This window comes from Rhinopithecus roxellana, chromosome 8 (genome assembly GCF_007565055.1).
Source record: "Rhinopithecus roxellana isolate Shanxi Qingling chromosome 8, ASM756505v1, whole genome shotgun sequence".
Taxonomy (NCBI): domain Eukaryota; kingdom Metazoa; phylum Chordata; class Mammalia; order Primates; family Cercopithecidae; genus Rhinopithecus; species Rhinopithecus roxellana.
The window spans coordinates 8,957,432-8,975,038 of NC_044556.1; the positions used below are offsets into that span (position 1 = coordinate 8,957,432).

Here is a 17,607-nt window from a genome sequence, read left to right on the forward strand (position 1 = left end):
CAAAGTGCTGGGATTACAAGCATGAGCCACCGCGCCCGGCCAAGTCAGGGCTTCTTTTACCCTATCAGGGAGAACCCTCCCTCTCCCACCCTAAGTACAGGTAGGAACATTTCCATGGATGGTTTTGTTTTGTTTTGTTTTGTTTTGAGATGGAGTCAGGCTGGAGTGCGGTGGTGCAATCTCAGTTCACTGTAACCTCCGCCTCCCAGGCTCAAGTGATTCTCTTGTCTCAGCCTCCCAAGTAGCTGGGATTACAGGCGTGAGCCACCACACCCAGATAAGTTTTGTATTTTTAGTAGAGATGGGATTTCACCATGTCGGCCAGGCTGGTCTCAAACTCCTGACCTCAGGTGATCCACCCCCCTCAGCCTCCCAAAGTGCTGGGATTACAGGTATGAGCCACCGTGCCCAGCCCAAGCCTATAGTACCCAGTATTCCTAGGTGGTCTCCCATCCACGTACTAACCAGGCCCGACCCTGCTTAGCTTCCGAGATGAGACGAGGATCGGGTGCTTTCAGGGTGGTATGGCCATAGATATAGCCAAAGTTTTTCAGACTGAGAGCAGATCAAGGTCCAATTCCACAGGTTTCCTCATCTAAAACTCAGCTCAGACCTCCCTAGGTGGGGCGGCCAGGGTGGGAGTGGGGAGGTAGAGAAGCTGGGCCCCACAGGACTTTGGAGCTTGTCCCCCACCTCCCACCTAGAGGACAGACCACAGTGTTGGGCAGGGACAGACAGGTGGACATCCCCACTCTACTCAACTTCTGTTGATTCAGTCCAGTTCCTGCCTCATGGCCAGAGCCTCCCCTCCCCTGTCCTCTCCTCCCCCAACTCCACTCCCAGCACCTGAAAACTCCAGTCACCTGTGCCTTGGCTGGGCTTTAAGGCCAGGTGACTGGGCCTTGGGGGGTTACAGGAAGCCCTTCCACACTTTTTTGTTTTTTTTTGGTTTTTTTTTTGGAGACAGGGTCCTGCTTGGTGACCCAGGCTGGAGTGCAGTGGCATGATCATAGCTCGCTGTGGCCTCTCAACTTCCCAGGTTCAGGTGATCCTCCCACCTCAGCCTCCAGAGTAGCTGGGACTACAGGCACACTTCACCACACCTGGCTAATTTTTAAAATTTTGTTTTTGTAGGTTTTAAAACTTTTTGTAGAGATGTGGTACCACTATATTACTCAGGCTGGTTTCAAACTCCTGGGCCCAAGGTATCCTCCTGCCTCAGCCTCCCAAAGTGTTGGGATTACAGGTGTGAGTCACAGAGCCCAGCCTCCACATTTTCTTTTCTTTTTTTTTTTTTGAGATGGAGTCTCACTCTGTTGCCCAGGCTGGAGTACAGTGGTGTGATCTCGACTCACTGCAAGCTCTGCCTCGTGGGTTCACGCCATTCTCCTGCCTCAGCCTCCCCAGTAGCAGCGACTACAGGCGCCCACCACCACACCCGGCTAATTTTTTGTATTTTTAGTAGAGACGAGATTTCACCATGTTAGCCAGGATGGTCTCGATCTCCTGACCTCGTGATCCACCTGCCTCGGCCTCCCAAAGTGCTGGGATTATAGGTGTGAGCCACTGTGCCCGGCTTCGGCCTCCACATTTTCTCGACAGGGTCTGTAAGACCTGGTTCCCAGAAGGGTGGCCCTTTGGGAGTTCCGGGTCTCCAGCTCTCTCAGTTTCCCCAGCTGCCAGGGTCCAGCCAGACTGCAAAGCTGCAAAATTCTAAGACCCCTACATCTCCCGCCAGCCCCGAGCCCAGCAGTACAAAGCAGCATAGGACCACTCTCTTCCTCCAACCCCGCTAATCGCGCGGCGCCAGGAGTAGGGTCGACCTGGGAGCGCCTGCGACGAGGCGGGGCCGAGTCGTCCGGGGGCGGGGCGGGGCGGCTCCGGGTCTCCTGTCCCCGCCTGCCCTGACTCACCCTCGCGGCCCGCCCGGGAACTCTGCGGGAGTCGCGGCAGCTCGGCTCCCAGAGACCCAGGAGTTGGGCCCAGCGTCCCTCCCGGAACGGTGAGTAAGTGGCTCTTTGCCTCTGGGTACCCCACGAGGTGGTGGGGTGGGGGTCGGACCGGGAGTCCCCGGGTCTGGACTCCAGGGGAAGAGTCGCTCCAGGTGCGCTGGCCCCGTGGCCAGGGCAGGCCGTCCCAACACACCAGGAGTTGGGGTGGCAGTGCGGGCTAGGGCAAAGGGAAACCTGGCCCAGGAGGTGCCTGTCCTGGGAGCCAGGCAGACCCGGCCAAGTCTCAGCGTGAAGATAAACAGGCTGAAGATAAACTTGACTTTGGAGATCTCAACCACTTTCCCTCCCCTTAGCATCTGGGAAGACACTGACAACTCATCCCGGGGAGACCCTCAGAGCCCCAGAACCTACCCCTTGGGGTGGGTTCAACCAAGCCTGACCTCTGGTGCTCTTGAACTTATAGATGTCCCAGATTTTCAAGTCTGTTAGTAGCAGAGGCAGCTTGGAAAACCACCCCGCTGGGAATCCACAGGCCTGGAGCCTGACCCAGGATGGGCTACAAAGATGCCACCCTCCCCCACCCTAGACCCTCAGTTTCTCCCTCGTATAAAAGGTTGAAGCTCCGTCGGACACCGTGGCTTACGTCTATAATCCCAGCACGTTGGGAGGCCAAGGCAGCCAGGTCACCTGAGGTCAGGTGTTCAAGACCAGCCTGGCTAACACGGTGAAACCCCATCTCTACTAAAAATACAAAAATGAGCTGGGCATGGTGGCGCATACCTGTAGTCCCAGCTACTTGGGAGGCTGAGGCATTAGTATTGCTCGGACCCAAGAGGTGGAGGTTGCAGTGAGTTGAGATCCGGCCACTGCACTCCAGCCTGGGCGACAGAGCGAGACTCCATCTCAAAAAAAAAAAAAAAGGTTGAGGCCAGGCACAGTGGCTCAGCACTTTGGGAGGCTGAGGTGGGAGGATGCTTGGACTCAGGAGTTCAAGACCAGCTTGGGCAACATAGCGAGACCCCTATCTCTACAAAAAATAGAAAAGTTGGCTGGGCATGGTAGCACGCACCTGTAGTCCCAGCTACTGGGTAGGCTGAGGCAGGAGGATCACTTAAGCCCAGGAGTTCGAGGCTGCAATGAGCTATGATCGTGCCATTGAACTCCAGCCTGGGTGACAGAACAATACCATCTCTCTCTCTTTTTTTTTTTTGAGATAGAGTCTTGCTCTGTCGCCAGGCTGGAGCGCAGTGGCATGATCTTGGCTCACGGCAACCTCCGCCTCCAAGGTTCAAACGATTCTCCTGCCTCAGCCTCCTGAGTAGCTGGGACTACAAGCACGTGGCACCACACCCAGCTAATTTTTGTATTTTTAGAGATGGGGTTTCATCATGTTGGCCGGGATGGTCTTGATCTCTTGACCTCGTGATCTACCCGCCTCAGCCTCTCAGAGTGCTGGGATTACAGGTGTGATCCACTGTGTCCGTCAGGACCTTAAAAAAAAAAAAGTCTTAAAAAAAATGTTGGGCCTTGTGTTCTACAAAACCCTTCTTAGGGCTGAAAACTGCTGGATGTTTCTTCCTTCTTCCCTGCCTCTTAGCATGGGCTGTGGGTGTGGAGGGTCTCACTGTTCCACCCTTCCCCCAGCAGGAACTCGCCAGCACATATTTTGGAGGCAAGTGGCTTGAGGAGGACCTGGGAGGGAGGAGGGGTGAGGCATGGGTGGAAGGAACCAGGGCTGGTGGGAGCCACATGGTCTTAGGCTGGAAGGCCTTCCAGCCTGGCCTGCCGCAAATGCAGCACTGCTCTTAGGGGCTTTTGGCAAAGATACTGTTTTGCTGTTGTTGTTTGATGTTTGAGATAGTCTTGCTCTGTCGCCCAGGCTGGAGTGCAGTGGCGCAATCACGGCTCACTGCAACTTCCACCTCCTGGGTTCAAGAGATTCTCCCGCTTCAGCCGGGCGCGGTGGCTCAAGCCTGTAATCCCAGCTCTTTGGGAGGCCAAGGTGGGTGGATCACGAGGTCAGGAGATCGAGACCATTCTGGCTAATACGGTGAAACCCCGTCTCTACTAAAAATACAAAAAATTAGCCGGGCGAAGTGGCGGGCACCTGTAGTCCCAGCTACTCTGGAGGCTGAGGCAGGAGAATGGTGTGAACCGGGGAGGCGGAGCTTGCAGTGAGCCGAGATCGTGCCACCGCACTCCAGCCTGGGCAACAGAGAGAGACTCCATCTCAAAAAAAAAAAAAAAAAAAAAAAGAGATTCTCCTGCTTCAGCTTCCCCATTAGCTGGGATTATAGGCGCCCATTACTGCGCCTGGCTAATTTTTTATTTTTAGTAGACACGGGGTTTTACCATGCTGGCTAGCCTGGTCTCTAACTCCTGACCTCAAATGATCTGCCCGCCTTGGCCTCCCAAAGTATTGGGATTATAGGCATGAGCCACCGTGCCCAGCAAGATGCTGCATTTTAGTTAAGAGGCTGTCTCCCAAGAAGGAACAGAGCGGTTGCAATCCTACAGGCAGAACCTGGAGGCTGGATGGGTCAGGCTTCGAATGCCACTTGAACTATAGAAGCTTGAGCAAGTTATTTCTCTTCCCTGAGTCTGGAAAGCAAAGTCCCCGACATCCACAGTGCCTGAGTTGGGAGAAAAGGAGGCGTTCAGTGTGTGGTGGAGGAAGCTGAGTGTATATACGTCCCATCGTTGTTTTCCCTGGCTCTGCCCCAATTCTTCGAGCCCCTGTTCCCACCACCCCTTCCCACCACCCCTGCTCAGACAAAGTGGGGGCCTGTCTTGTGTCTGTGGAAATTTAATGGCAGGTTTGTGAGGATCAAGTTTGAGTCATGGAGACAGATAATGATAGCCCCTGTGGCTGCCCCCGGTCCCCTGAGAGTTTCTGCCTTCTTGTCTGTGATTGTGCACCTGGGATGGCTATTGGTGGAACTCACACCAGGGTGGCAAGGACAGGAAGTTGGTCCCGGCTCGTGTTTGTGTGTATTTTGTGTGATTTCTTCTGCAGTCCCCAGAGTCAGTAGTTTTTGTTTTGTTTTGTTTTGTTTTTTTGAGACGGAGTCTCAATTTGTCACCCAGGATGGAGTACAGTGGCAACATCTTGGCTCACTGCAGCTTCTGTCTCCTGAGTTTAAGCGATTCTCCTGCCTCACCCTCTCACCTGTAACCTATCTGGGATTACAGGCATCCACCACCATGCCTGGCTAATTGTTTAAGTATTTTTAGTAGAGACAGGGTTTCACCATGTTGGCCAGGCTGGTCTCGAACTTCTGACATCAAATTATCCACCTACCTTGGCTTCCCAAAGTGCTGGGATTACAGGCGAGAGCCACCATGCCCGGCCCGAGTCAGTAGTGTTTTGTTTTCTGTTTTTGAGATAGGGTCTTGCCCAGGCTGGTTCATGGCTCACTGTAGCCTCTAACTCCTGGGTTCAAGCAATTCTCCCACCTCAGCCTTCCAAGTAGCTGGGACTACAGGCATGCACCACCACACCTGGCAAATTTTTAGATTTTTTTGTAGAAATGGGATCTCACTATGTTGCCCCGGTGGCTTAAACTCCTGGGCTCAAGCAATCCTCCTGCCTCAGCCTCCCAAAGTGCTGGAATTACAGGCGTGAGCCACCGTGCCCAGCCTGGGGTCAGCGTTCTTAGGTAAAGCAACTGAGTACTGTCCCTGCAGGATCCTTCGAGGACTTAATGGATGGCCAGAACTGAAACAGGATGTGAGGGTCCCTGGTGCTGGGTCTCTCCGAAGCTCAGTGTGTGTATTTGGACTTTATACCCTCATGCACAAATATGCATGACCCAGAATGACCCCAAGCGTCCATTTTGGTGGGTGCAATGTACATATTCATCCCCTGGGGATAGTTGAGCTGTCCTGGTATGTTTCTAGATACTGGTGACCCAGGCAGACTGGGATATTTGTGGCTGGAGTGCAGTGGTGCAATCTCGGCTCACTGCAACCTCCGCCTCCCGGGTTCAAGGGGTTCTCGTGCCTCAGCCTCCCGAGTAACTGGAACTACAGGCACCCTCCACCATGACCAGCTAATTTTTGTATTTTTAATAGAGACGGGGTTTCACCATGTTGGCCAAGGCTGGTCTTGAACTCCTAACCTCAAGTGATCCGCCCACCTCAGCCTCCCAAACTATACTTGGCTTTGTGCTTAGGGCAGGGAGTATGAATGAGCATGAGAGCCGGGCGATGGTGTTTGGGACCCTGTGCTCTGGGCACCCCCTTGCATGTATTTGAGTCTGGGTGAGTCACCACCTGAGTCAGGGAACCCATGACTTTTTGTTTTTTGTTTTGTTTTGTTTTGAGACGGAGTCTCGCTCCATCTCCCATGCTAGAGTGTGGTGGCACGATCTCAGCTCACCACAACCTCCGCCTCCCAGGTTCAAGGATTCTCCTGCCTAGCTGGGACTACAGGTTCATGCCACCATGCCCGGCTAATTTTTGTATTTTTAGTAGAGACGGGGTTTCACCGTGCTGGCCAGGCTGGTTTAGAACTCCTGACCTCGTGATCCGCCTGCCTCGGCCTCCCAAAGTGCTAGGATTACAGAAGTGAGCCACTGCACCTGGCCCGACTCATGACATTTTACGCTTGCATGGTGAGTCCCCATGTGGGCAGGCGGTACCCACCCCCGTGCCTGCCTGATTCCCCAGACTGAAGTGGGGGCCTCTGAGGGGGTAAAAGGATGTGGTCTTTGGGGACTGCCTGGCCTTTAGCTTGGTGTGTGGAGCCTGCAGTCTGCCTTGTTTTTACCCACGAGTCACCCCAAAATATCGGGGGGACACAGAAACTGAAAAGGGAGGCTCAGGCGTGTCAGAACCATTGGCTGAGCTGTGGGTCAGGGGACCAGGGTTTCCCTAGATTCTTCCTGGGGAGATGGATGGGGAGCCAGAGAGAACTCCCTCATGGGCAGATGCCCTCCTTCCTGGCCAAACCCCTGTGCCCAGTTACAGATTATCTTTGTTTTTTTGTTTTTTGAGATGGAGTCTCACTCTGTCACCCAGGCTGGAGTGCAGTGGCACGATCTTGGTTCACTGCAACCTCCGCCTCCCCAGATCAAGACCCTCCCACCTCAGCCTCCAGAGTAGCTAGGATTACAGGTGTGCTTCACCATGCCCGGTTAATTTTTTATGTATTTTTAGTAGACCCGGGGTTTCACCGTGTTGGCCACCCTGGTCTCGAACTCCTAACCTCAAGCGATCTGCCCACCTCAGCTTCCCATAGTGCTGGGATTACAGGCGTGAGCCACAGCGCCCAGCCCCAGTTGCAGATTATCTATCTGGACAAGGACAGGAGGCTCCCAGGACTGGGGGAATTTGGATGTTGGCAGAAGTGGGCTGGTCTAAGGGTCTCCACCTTCCTTGTTCCACCTCAGCCTCTGGGGAAGTGGGTGCCTGCCTGGGAGAGTGACATATCAGCTCATGCCCCACGCCCCAGTGTGACTTGTGGCTGGCCTGTCTGTATCTGCAATAATGATACCTTGGTCTAAAAGGAGACCCTGGGAACAGACAGAGTGGGCCGGCCAGGAACCTGGCAGCACAGCCCTGGCCTGGTGGTAGGTGTCATCTGACAACTTTCCATTTGCAAGTCCTCCCTCCTCCTCGGACATCCGGACACCCCCTTTCCCCCTCTCAGAGCCAGGTCTCTGGTTTCTGCCTGTGATTCTGGGCTGTAGCCCCTTTAGAAACTCAAGTGTCGTGGTCACCTCTACCCCCAGGACTGACTAGCCTTCAGCTTGGCCACTCCCTGCCCCTGGGGCCCTAGTAACCAGAGCCAGGCTCCAGCCGGCTTTTCCAGTTGGAGGTTGGAGGTGGTGCCCAGAGTGCCCCTGGAGCGGGTGGAGGGGCCCACACCCTGGAAGTCCTGAGCCTTGTGACACTTTCAGGTCTGGTGGGGGTGAGAGCCGAGGCTGGCCCAGACACTGAGTGTCTGCGGTCAGGGAGCATCGAGGCAGATGTTTTCAGGCCTTGGTGTTGGGGTGGGAGAGGAATACCTGGTTTCAGTGAGGCAGCCACGTGAGGAGGCTGGAGGGCGGCGGCCCTGTGGACTAGCCCTACTGTGCTCTTTGAGGTCAGACAAGTCAGATCAGGTGCAGGGATGCCCAGAGGGGAACGGTGGCCGCTTGGTTCTGAGCAGGTGGTAATGTCTGCATGGAGGGTGACTGAGGCCAGGCTAAGAGGGAAGTGGGGGGTACACACCTTGAATGTCTGGACAAGTTTGAGCAGGGAGGGTCACGGGCAGATGAGGAGCACGGGCCTGCCTGTGTGTGGCTCCTCGGGGTACCCCCTGCAGAGCCTCCCATCCTGAGGGTCTCTCTCTACACCCCCCGTCTCGTCCCCTCCCACAGGCAGCATGATCCCTGTGGCCGAGTTCAAGCAGTTCACGGAACAGCAGCCTGCATTGAAGGTGCTCAAACCCTGGTGGGACGTGCTGGCCGAGTACCTCACCGTGGCCATGCTCATGATCGGGGTCTTCGGCTGCACCCTCCAGGTGAGGTGCTCCTGTGAAGGGGCATGACCAGAGGGGTGGGGCAGGTGTCTGGGGAAGTCAGGAAGCCTTCCCATCACCCAAGAAAGTGAGAGGAAACTGAAGACAGAGCCCCTCAAAGGCCCATCCAGACCCCTTATCTTCCTTACCTCCATAGCCAGGAGCACCAGAGTCCCACACTGCTATGCCATTCCATATCTTTTTTTTTTTTGAGATGGAGTCTCGCTATGTCACCCAGGCTAGAGTACAGTGGCGTGATCTCAGCTCCTTGCAACTTCTGCCACCTGGGTACAAGCGGTTCTCCTGCCTCAGCCTCCTGAGCAGCTGGGATTACAGGTGCCCGCCCGCCACCATGCCTGGCTAATTTCTGTAGTGTTTTAGTAGAGACGGGGTTTCACCATGTTATCCAGGCTGGTCTCAAACTCCTGACCTCAAGTGATCTCCCTGCCTGGGCCTCCCAAAGTGTTGGGATTACAGGTGTGAGCTACTGTGCCCAGGCTTTTTTTTTTTTTTTTTTTTTTTTTTTTTTGAGATGGAGTCTCCCTCTGTTGCCCAAGCTGGAGTGCAATGGCACGGTCTCAGCTCACTGCAACCTCTGCCTCCCAGGTTCAAGCAATTCTCCTGCCTCAGCCTCCTGAGTAGGTGAGACTATAGACACATGCCACCACACCCGGCTAATTTTTAGTAGAGATGGGGTTTCACTATGTTGGCCAGATTGGTCTTGAACTCCTGACCTCATGATCTCCCCGCCTCGGCCTCCCAAAGTGCTGGGATTACAGGCATGAGGCACCACACCCAACCCTTCTTTTTCTTTTTCTTTCTTTTTTTTTTTTTTTTTTTGGCTAAAAAGAGACAGGGGCCGGGCATGGTGGCTCACACCAGTAATCCCAGCATTTTGGGAGGGCAAGGTGGGAGTATCATTTAAGGCCAGAAGTTCGAGACCAGCCTGGCCAACACGGTGAAAACCTGTCCTTACTAAAGATATAAATATTAGCTGGGCATGGTGGTGGACACCTGTAATCCCAGCTACTCGGAAGGCTGAGGCAGGAAAATTGCTTGAACCTGGGAGGTGGAGGTTGCAGTGAGCCGAGATCACACCACTGCACTCCAGCCTGAGTGACACAGTGAGACTCCATCTTAAAAAAAATAATAAAATAATTGAAAATTAAAATAAAGAGGGTCTCATTCTGTCATCCAGGCTGGAGTGCAGTGGCATGATCACAGCTCAATGCAGCCTTGAACTCCTGGGCTCGAGCAATTCTCCCGCCTCAGCCTCCAGAGTAGCTGGGATTACAGGCACACGCCACCACACACAGCTAATTTTTTAATTTCATGTTGACACGGGGGTCTTGCTATGTTGCCCAGGCTGGTCTTGAACTCCTGGCCTCAAGCCATCCTCCCACCTCGGCCTCCCAAAGTGCTGGGATTATAGGTGTGAGCCATCATGCCCAGCCCCATATTTTCATAGTGCTCAATTTTCTCTCTGGACTCTGGAAAGGGCTGCAATTGCTATATGAGTTTGTTACTTTTGCTGTAACAAAGTAGCAGGGATTGAGTGGCTTAAATAGCAGAAATGTTTCCTCTTCCGGGTCCGGTTCTGGAGGCCAGAAGTCTGAGATCAAGGCGTCAGTTGACAGTGAGGGAGAATCTTCCAAGCCTCCCTGCTAGATTATTGTAGCTCCAAGGGTTCCTTGGCTTGTAGATGACATTCTCCCAGTACTTTTATTTATTTATTTATTTTTTAGACTGGAGTCTCCCTCTGTCGCCCAGGCTGGCGTGCAGTGGTGCAATCTCGGCTCACTGCAACCTCTGCCTCCCGGGTTCAAATGATTCTCCTGGCTTAGCCTCCCAAGTAGCCGGGATTACAGGCGTGTGCCACCATGCTCGGCTAATTTTTTTTTTTTTGTATTTTTAGTAGAGATGCAATTTCAGTATGTTGGCCAGGCTGGTCTTGAACTCCTGACCTTGTGATCTGCCTGCCTCCGTCTCCCAAAGTGCTGGGATTACAAGCATGAGCCACCACGCCCAGCCGAGACAGTTTTTTTTTTTTTAGCAAGCTCTGTCACCTAGGCTGGAGTGCAGTGGCGCAATCATAGCTCACTGTAACCTTGTACTCCTGGCCTCAAGCAATCCTCTCTACCACCCCGACTTGGCCCCCGTCCCACTGCCTCCCAAATCACTGGGATTACAAGCCTGAACCACCACACCCAGCCTCTCCCTGTCTCCTCGCGTCATCTTCTCTCTATGTGTCTGTCTCTGTGTCTATGTTTCCCCTTTCGCTAAGGCGCAGTCATACTGGGCCCACCCTGCTGGCTTTGTCTTAACTTGACTACCTCTGCAAAGACCCTATTACCAAACAGGAGCCGCCTGATGCAGCTCAAATAATACCACATTCATAAGGATTCAGAGCTGGGACTTCAACATCTTTTGGGGGGGACACGATTCAACCCAGTTCCTTTTCTCAAAGACCAGTGCTTTGTCGGTTGCGGTGGCTCATGCCTGTAATCCCAGCACTTTGGGAGGCTGAGGCAGGGGACCACTTGAGGCCAAGAGTTCGAGACCAGCCTGGCCGACATAGTGAAACCCCATCTCTACTAAAAATACAAAAATTAGCTGGGCGTGGTACTGCGTGCTTGTAGCCCCAGCTACTCAGGAGGCTGAGACAGGAGAATTGCTTCAACTGGGAAAGGGAGGTTGCAATGAGCCAAGATTGCACCACTGTACACAGCCTCGGTGACAGAGCGACACTCAGTCTCGAAAAAAAAAAAAGACCAGTGCTTAGAGGTTTAGCAAAACTCTTCCAAAGTCACAGCTGGCTGGCAACAGTCAGAGATGGGGGATGCGGGGGTCTCCCACCTTCAGCCTGTTTTTCCCCCATCTCCCTCATTTTCTCTCTTTTTTTTAAAAAAAAATTAATTTATTTATTTTTGAGACGGAGTCCTACTCTGTCGTCCGGGCTGGAGTACAATGGTGCGATCTCGGCTCACTGTAACCTCCGTCTTCCAGGTTCAAGCGATTTCTCCTGCTTCAGCCTCCAGAGTAGCTGGGATTACAGGTGCCTACCACCATGCCTGGCTAATTTTGTATTTTTAGTAGAAACGGGGTTTCACCATGTTGGCCAGGCTGGTCTCGAACTCCTGACCTCGAGTGATCCACTCGCCTCAGCCTCCCAAAGTGCTAGGATTACAGCCCTCAGTCTCTTTTGCTCCTCAGGTGACACAGGACAAGATCATCTGTCTACCCAATCATGAGCCCCAGGAGAACTTATCAGAGGCCCCCTGCCAGCAATTGCTGCCTCGGAGGATCCCTGAGCAGATGGGGGCCCTGCAGGAGGTTAAAGGCCTTAAGAACAATTTGGACCTGCAGCAATACAGCTTCATTAATCAGCTGTGCTACGAGACGGCCCTGCACTGGTATGCCAAATACTTCCCCTACCTCGTGGTCATTCACACACTCATCTTCATGGTCTGCACCAGTTTCTGGTTCAAGTTCCCTGGCACCAGCTCCAAGATCGAACACTTCATCTCCATCCTGGGCAAGTGTTTCGACTCTCCATGGACCACAAGGGCCCTGTCCGAGGTCTCCGGGGAGAACCAGAAGGGCCCAGCAGCCGCCGGACGGGCCTCGGCCACCATAGTGGCCACGGCAGGGGCCACGCCGGGGAAGGCAGGGGAGGGTGAGAAGGAGAAAGTGCTGGCAGAACCGGAGAAGGTGGTGACCGAGCCTCCAGTTGTCACCCTGCTGGACAAGAAGGAGGGTGAGCAAGCCAAAGCCCTGTTTGAGAAGGTGAAGAAGTTCCGTGTGCACGTGGAAGAGGGTGACATCCTGTACACCATGTACATCCGACAGACGGTGCTGAAAGTGTGTAAGTTCCTGGCCATCCTGGTCTACAACCTGGTCTATGTGGAGAAGATCAGTTTCCTGGTGGCCTGTAGGGTGGAGACGTCAGAGGTCACAGGCTACGCCAGCTTCTGCTGCAACCACACCAAGGCCCACCTCTTCTCCAAGCTGGCCTTCTGTTACATCTCCTTCGTGTGCATCTACGGACTCACCTGCATCTACACACTCTACTGGCTCTTCCACCGGCCCCTCAAGGAGTACTCCTTCCGTTCCGTGCGGGAGGAGACTGGCATGGGGGACATTCCTGATGTCAAGAACGACTTCGCCTTCATGCTGCACCTCATCGATCAGTATGACTCCCTCTACTCCAAGCGCTTCGCCGTCTTCCTGTCCGAGGTCAGTGAAAGCCGTCTAAAGCAGCTCAATCTCAACCACGAGTGGACGCCCGAGAAGCTTCGACAGAAGCTGCAGCGCAACGCCGCAGGCCGGCTGGAGCTGGCCCTCTGCATGCTTCCGGGACTGCCCGACACCATCTTTGAGCTCAGTGAGGTGGAGTCACTCCGGCTGGAGGCCATCTGCGATATCACCTTCCCCCCGGGGCTGTCGCAGCTGGTGCACTTACAGGAGCTCAGCTTGCTCCACTCGCCCACCAGGCTACCCTTCTCCTTGCAGGTCTTCCTGCGGGACCACCTGAAGGTGATGCGCGTCAAATGCGAGGAGCTCCGCGAGGTGCCGCTTTGGGTGTTTGGGCTGCGGGGCTTGGAGGAGCTGCACCTGGAGGGGCTTTTCCCCCAGGAGCTGGCTCGGGCGGCCACCCTGGAGAGCCTCCGGGAGCTGAAGCAGCTCAAGGTATTGTCCCTCCGGAGCAACGCCGGGAAGGTGCCAGCCAGTGTGACCGACGTCGCTGGCCACCTGCAGAGGCTCAGCCTGCACAACGATGGGGCCCGTCTGGTTGCCCTGAACAGCCTTAAGAAACTGGCGGCATTGCGGGAGCTGGAGCTGGTGGCCTGTGGGCTGGAGCGCATCCCCCACGCAGTGTTCAGCCTGGGCGCACTGCAGGAACTTGACCTCAAGGACAACCACTTGCGCTCTATCGAGGAAATCCTCAGCTTCCAGCACTGCCGGAAGCTGGTCACGCTCAGGCTGTGGCACAACCAGATCGCCTATGTCCCCGAGCACGTGCGGAAGCTCAGGAGCCTGGAGCAGCTCTACCTGAGCTACAACAAGCTGGAGACCCTGCCCTCCCAGCTCGGCCTGTGCTCGGGCCTCCGTCTGCTGGATGTGTCCCACAACGGGCTACACTCCCTGCCACCCGAGGTGGGCCACCTGCAGAACCTACAGCACCTGGCCCTCTCCTACAATGCCCTGGAGGCCCTGCCGGACGAGCTCTTCTTCTGCCGCAAGCTTAGGACGTTGCTTCTGGGTGACAACCAGCTGAGCCAGCTCTCGCCCCACGTGGGTGCCCTCAGGGCCCTCAGCCGCCTGGAGCTCAAAGGAAACCGCTTAGAGGCGCTGCCGGAAGAACTTGGCAACTGTGGGGGGCTAAAGAAGGCGGGGCTCCTGGTAGAAGACACCCTTTACCAGGGTCTGCCAGCAGAGGTGCGGGACAAGATGGAGGAGGAATGAAGCCGGGGTGGGGCCGTTTTAGGTAGAGCCTTAAAAATGCTTCCGCCCTGGAATCTCAACCATTGTCTTCCAAGACAGGAAGCCAAGTGGGTCCAGGCCAGCGGGGGGTGGGGGGGCGGGGGCAGCTGTGTCAGCTTTCTGGGACCCAGGAGGATCTGGGGCTGGTTTGTCTGGGGAGAGAGACAGGATGTTGTGGAGTTGGGGTGGAACCTGGTATGGAGGGATTAACTCAGTCATGGGATTCTCCAAAACCACACCTGTGTCTCTGGCAGCCTGGTTGGCCTTGCTCCCATCCCTAGACCAGAACTGCTGCCTCTCCCTGTATATTCCAGCTCAATTAGTGCCACATATGGTGGAAAGGACACATCCCAGTGGGATTTCCAACACTCCCCCTCCCCATGCAACAGACAAAACAACTTACATCTGGGGTTCTCTCCCAAGGAGAGGACACAGACATAGTTGTTTGCCGTGTTATATGTGAGCTCAAAACAATGGTTCTTATTTGGCTAGGCAGCAAAATCACCTGGGGAGTCGGTGCAAAACAAAATATCCCAGTCCCCACCCCTGAAAGACTGACTCAGAAGGTTTGGTTGGGGGCCAGGAGTCTGTTCCTAAGTATCCCAGGTAGTTCTGGTGCAAGTAAGTGGTCCTGACATGGCATGCTGGGAAATGCTGATGTAGGCCGGGCGTGGTGGCTCAAGCCTGTAATCCCAGCAGTTTGGAGGCCGAGGCGGGTGGATCACGAGGTCAGGAGATTGAGACCACCCTGCAGAACACGGTCTCTACTAAAAATACAAAAAACATTAGCCGGGCGTGGTGGCGGGTGCCTGTAGTCCCAGCTACTTGGGAGGCTGAGGCAGGAGAATGGTGTGAACCCAGGAGGCGGAGCTTGCAGTGAGCCGAGATCGCGCCACTGCACTCCAGCCTGGGCAACAGAGCAAGACTCCATCTCAAAAAAAAAAAAGTAATTTTGATGTAAAGCTATCAGGGCTGGGCTCTGTGGCTCATGACTGTAATCCCAGAACTTTGAGAGGCTGAGGCAGGAGGATGGTTGAGCTCAGGAGTTTGAGATCAGCCTGGGCAACATAGTGAGACCCCACCTCTGCCAAAAAAAAAAAAAAGGGGTATCAAAATATCTAGATTCTGATTTCTTTTGAGGTCCTAGACCCTTTAAGAAACTGATGAAGCCAGGCACCTCCTTCCTCAGGAAAATGTACAAATACACACAAAGCTCTTCAGGCAGCTGATAGATTTCCCCCAGCGAGATCAAGGACTTCCTAAGGTGGGCGGACTCCAGGGTTAGGACACCTGCTATAGAGGTGACATTTTTCCAAAGACAGACAGGGACTTTGGTCTTGATTGGTCCTTGGGTGCTTAATAAATAATACTAATTATGCAAATTCTAGTTTTGATCTTTTATGTGCACTCCTGTCATTGTCTAAAACTGTTTATTAGGGCCAGACATAGTGGCTCATGCTTGTGAACCCAGCGCTTTGGGAGGCTGAGGTGCGAGGATCACTTCAGCTTAAGAGTTTGAGACCAACCTGGGCAACATAGTGAGATCTCATCTCTACAAAAACACACCAAAAAAAGTTGGCCAGGTGTGCTGTGGGCCTGAGGTCCCAGCTACCAGGGAGGCAGAGGCAGAGGGACTGCTTGAGCCCAGGACCCAGGAGGTTGAGGCTGCAGTGAGCTGTGATTGCACCACTACACTCCAGCCTGAGCAACAGAACAAGACCCTGGTTTTTTTGTTTTGTTTTGTTTTTTTGAGACGGAGTCTGGCTCTGTCGCCCAGGCTGGAGTGCAATGGCACAATCTTGGCTCACTGCAACCTCCACCTCCTGGGTTCAAGCAGTTCTCTGCCTCAGCCTCCTGAGTAGCTGGAATCACAGGCACCTGCCACCATGCCCAGCTAATTTTCGTAGTTTCACCATCTTGGCCAGGCTGGTCCTGAACTCCTGACCTCGTGATCCACCTGCCTCAGCCTCCCAAAGTGCTGGGATTACAGGCGTGAGCCACTGCGCCCGGCCTGACCCTGTTTCTAAAAATAAGTAAATAAATAAGTATTAACCTTTTATTTTGTTTGCTTTCGAGATGGAGTCTTGCCCTGTCGCTCAGGCTGGAGTGCAGAGGCACCATCTCGGCAATCTCCCCCTCCCCGTTTCAAGCGATTCTCCTGCCTCAGCTTCCCGAGTAGCTGGGATTACAGGCGCCAAAACACCATGCCTGGCTTTTACGTAATTTTAGTAGACATGAGGGTTTTGCCAAATTGGCCAGGTTGGTCTCAAAATCCTGACCGCCCACCTCGGCTTCCCAAAGTGCTGGGATTACACGTGTAAGCCACCATGCTCGGCCAATATTAACCTTTTATTTCATGTGACCAAGTAACACCCGTGTGCCAGAATCAAGGATGAGTCTCGGTCTCAGAGCAGAGGCACAGAAGGCCGCCTGGAAGAGGGGAAGGTACAGACCTCAGCTATAACTCTATACTTTTGTGCGTTCCATCCACAAGTCGTCACCAGAGGAGTTCCGACAAGCCTGTAACACTCATCCCAAAGTGTTCCCTCGTTGGGCCAGAAGCTGGAAGGGTACTTGGCAGAGCCTGCCTGGCCCTGGCCACCTCCCAGGTGTCTCTGCAAAATCAGAACCTCCTCGCATCTAAGAGCAGAGGGAAGCTGCTCTTGGGGATCCCTGGGTTCCAGATGAGCCATTTCCCCAGCAACCCTCGGACCACTTCAAGAAGTGGTTTAGGCTGCCGGGGGCCCAAGCACGGGCACCTAACCCCAGGGCCCCTCCTCAGGAATTCTGCACGTGTAGGCGCTGGGCTCACGTTCCCGGTGCGAGAGAGATGACGGGGGGCGTCTTGAGGTTCCATGTGGGTCTGGCCAACAACTCTGGCCTTGACCTTGGCCCCGTCCCCGAGGTCAGGGGTCACACCGTCGGGTTCCCATGGCCGTCCCCTCCCGCCTGGTTTCGGCCAACTCTGAGCCTGCTCGGACTGGCAAGAAGGAAAAGGGCTCTCGACGGAGCCAATTACGGTGAGGAGGGGGCACCCCGCTGCCAGCAGGAGGCTAGGAGGCAATTAAGCACAAGAGGAATCCTGGCCGGGCGCGGTGGCTCAAGCCTGTAGTCCCAGCACTTTGGGAGGCCGAGACGGGCGGATCACGAGGTCAGGAGATCGAGACCATCCTGGCGAACACGGTGAAACCCCGTCTCTACTAAAAAAAATACAAAAAAACTAGCCGAGCGAGGTGGCGGGCGCCTGTAATCCCAGCCACTTGGGAGGCTGAGGCAGGAGAATGGCGTGAACCCGGGAGGCGGAGCTTGTAGTGAGCTGAGATCCGGCCACTGCACTCCAGCCTGGGCGACAGAGCGAGACTCCCTCTCAAAAAAAAAAAAAGAAGAGGAATCCTAATAATGCACCATCAGTGAGGAAGGCATTCCGAAAGGACGCCCAAGCCGACCGTGGAAAGCGAAGAGGCTAAGGTTGCACCGCCGTGGAGACCAGTAATCGACTGCCGCTTGGGAACGAGGTTCCAGAAATACGCATGCGCAAAAGCCACGCGCGTGAACACGCTTTTCCCTCCCTAAGCATGCGCGCCGCTCTCACCGCCTACCGCCATCAGAAGAATGGTGTTTCCTCGCAGCGCCTCTCTCCGGAGCGATCCGGAATTGGCGCATGCG

The 17,607-nt window shown here is 54.5% G+C and overlaps 1 protein-coding gene and 1 pseudogene across 2 annotated transcripts; one reads left to right on the top strand and one right to left on the bottom strand.

Moving 5' to 3' along the window:
* Window positions 1–416: 416 nt before the first annotated feature.
* LOC115899362 lies at window positions 417–536 on the bottom strand (annotated as a pseudogene).
* A 1,376-nt stretch (window positions 537–1,912) lies between these two features.
* Window positions 1,913–14,611, top strand: LRRC8E (leucine rich repeat containing 8 VRAC subunit E). Of its 2 annotated transcripts, none has more exons than XM_010385048.1 (3): window positions 1,913–2,002; window positions 8,318–8,460; window positions 11,671–14,611. In XM_010385048.1, exons 2-3 carry the CDS (start codon window positions 8,323–8,325, stop codon window positions 13,921–13,923), a joined length of 2,391 nt encoding a protein of 796 aa, XP_010383350.1. In that variant the 5' UTR covers window positions 1,913–2,002; window positions 8,318–8,322; the 3' UTR covers window positions 13,924–14,611. The 2 variants fall into 2 exon arrangements, with proteins under 2 accessions (XP_010383350.1, XP_030790830.1); XM_030934970.1 differs by having other exon boundaries at window positions 1,934–2,002; window positions 8,322–8,460.
* The last annotated feature ends 2,996 nt before the right edge of the window (window positions 14,612–17,607 follow it).

What these genes read in the sequence shown, in the direction of transcription:
- LRRC8E (XM_010385048.1), top strand. Translation starts at nt 8,323, where the DNA reads ATGATCCCTGTGGCCGAGTTCAAGCAGTTCACGGAACAGCAGCCTGCA. An exon ending in TCTTCGGCTGCACCCTCCAG is followed by an intron (nt 8,461 to 11,670) that starts GTGAGGTGCTCC and finishes TTTGCTCCTCAG; the next exon opens with GTGACACAGGACAAGATCAT.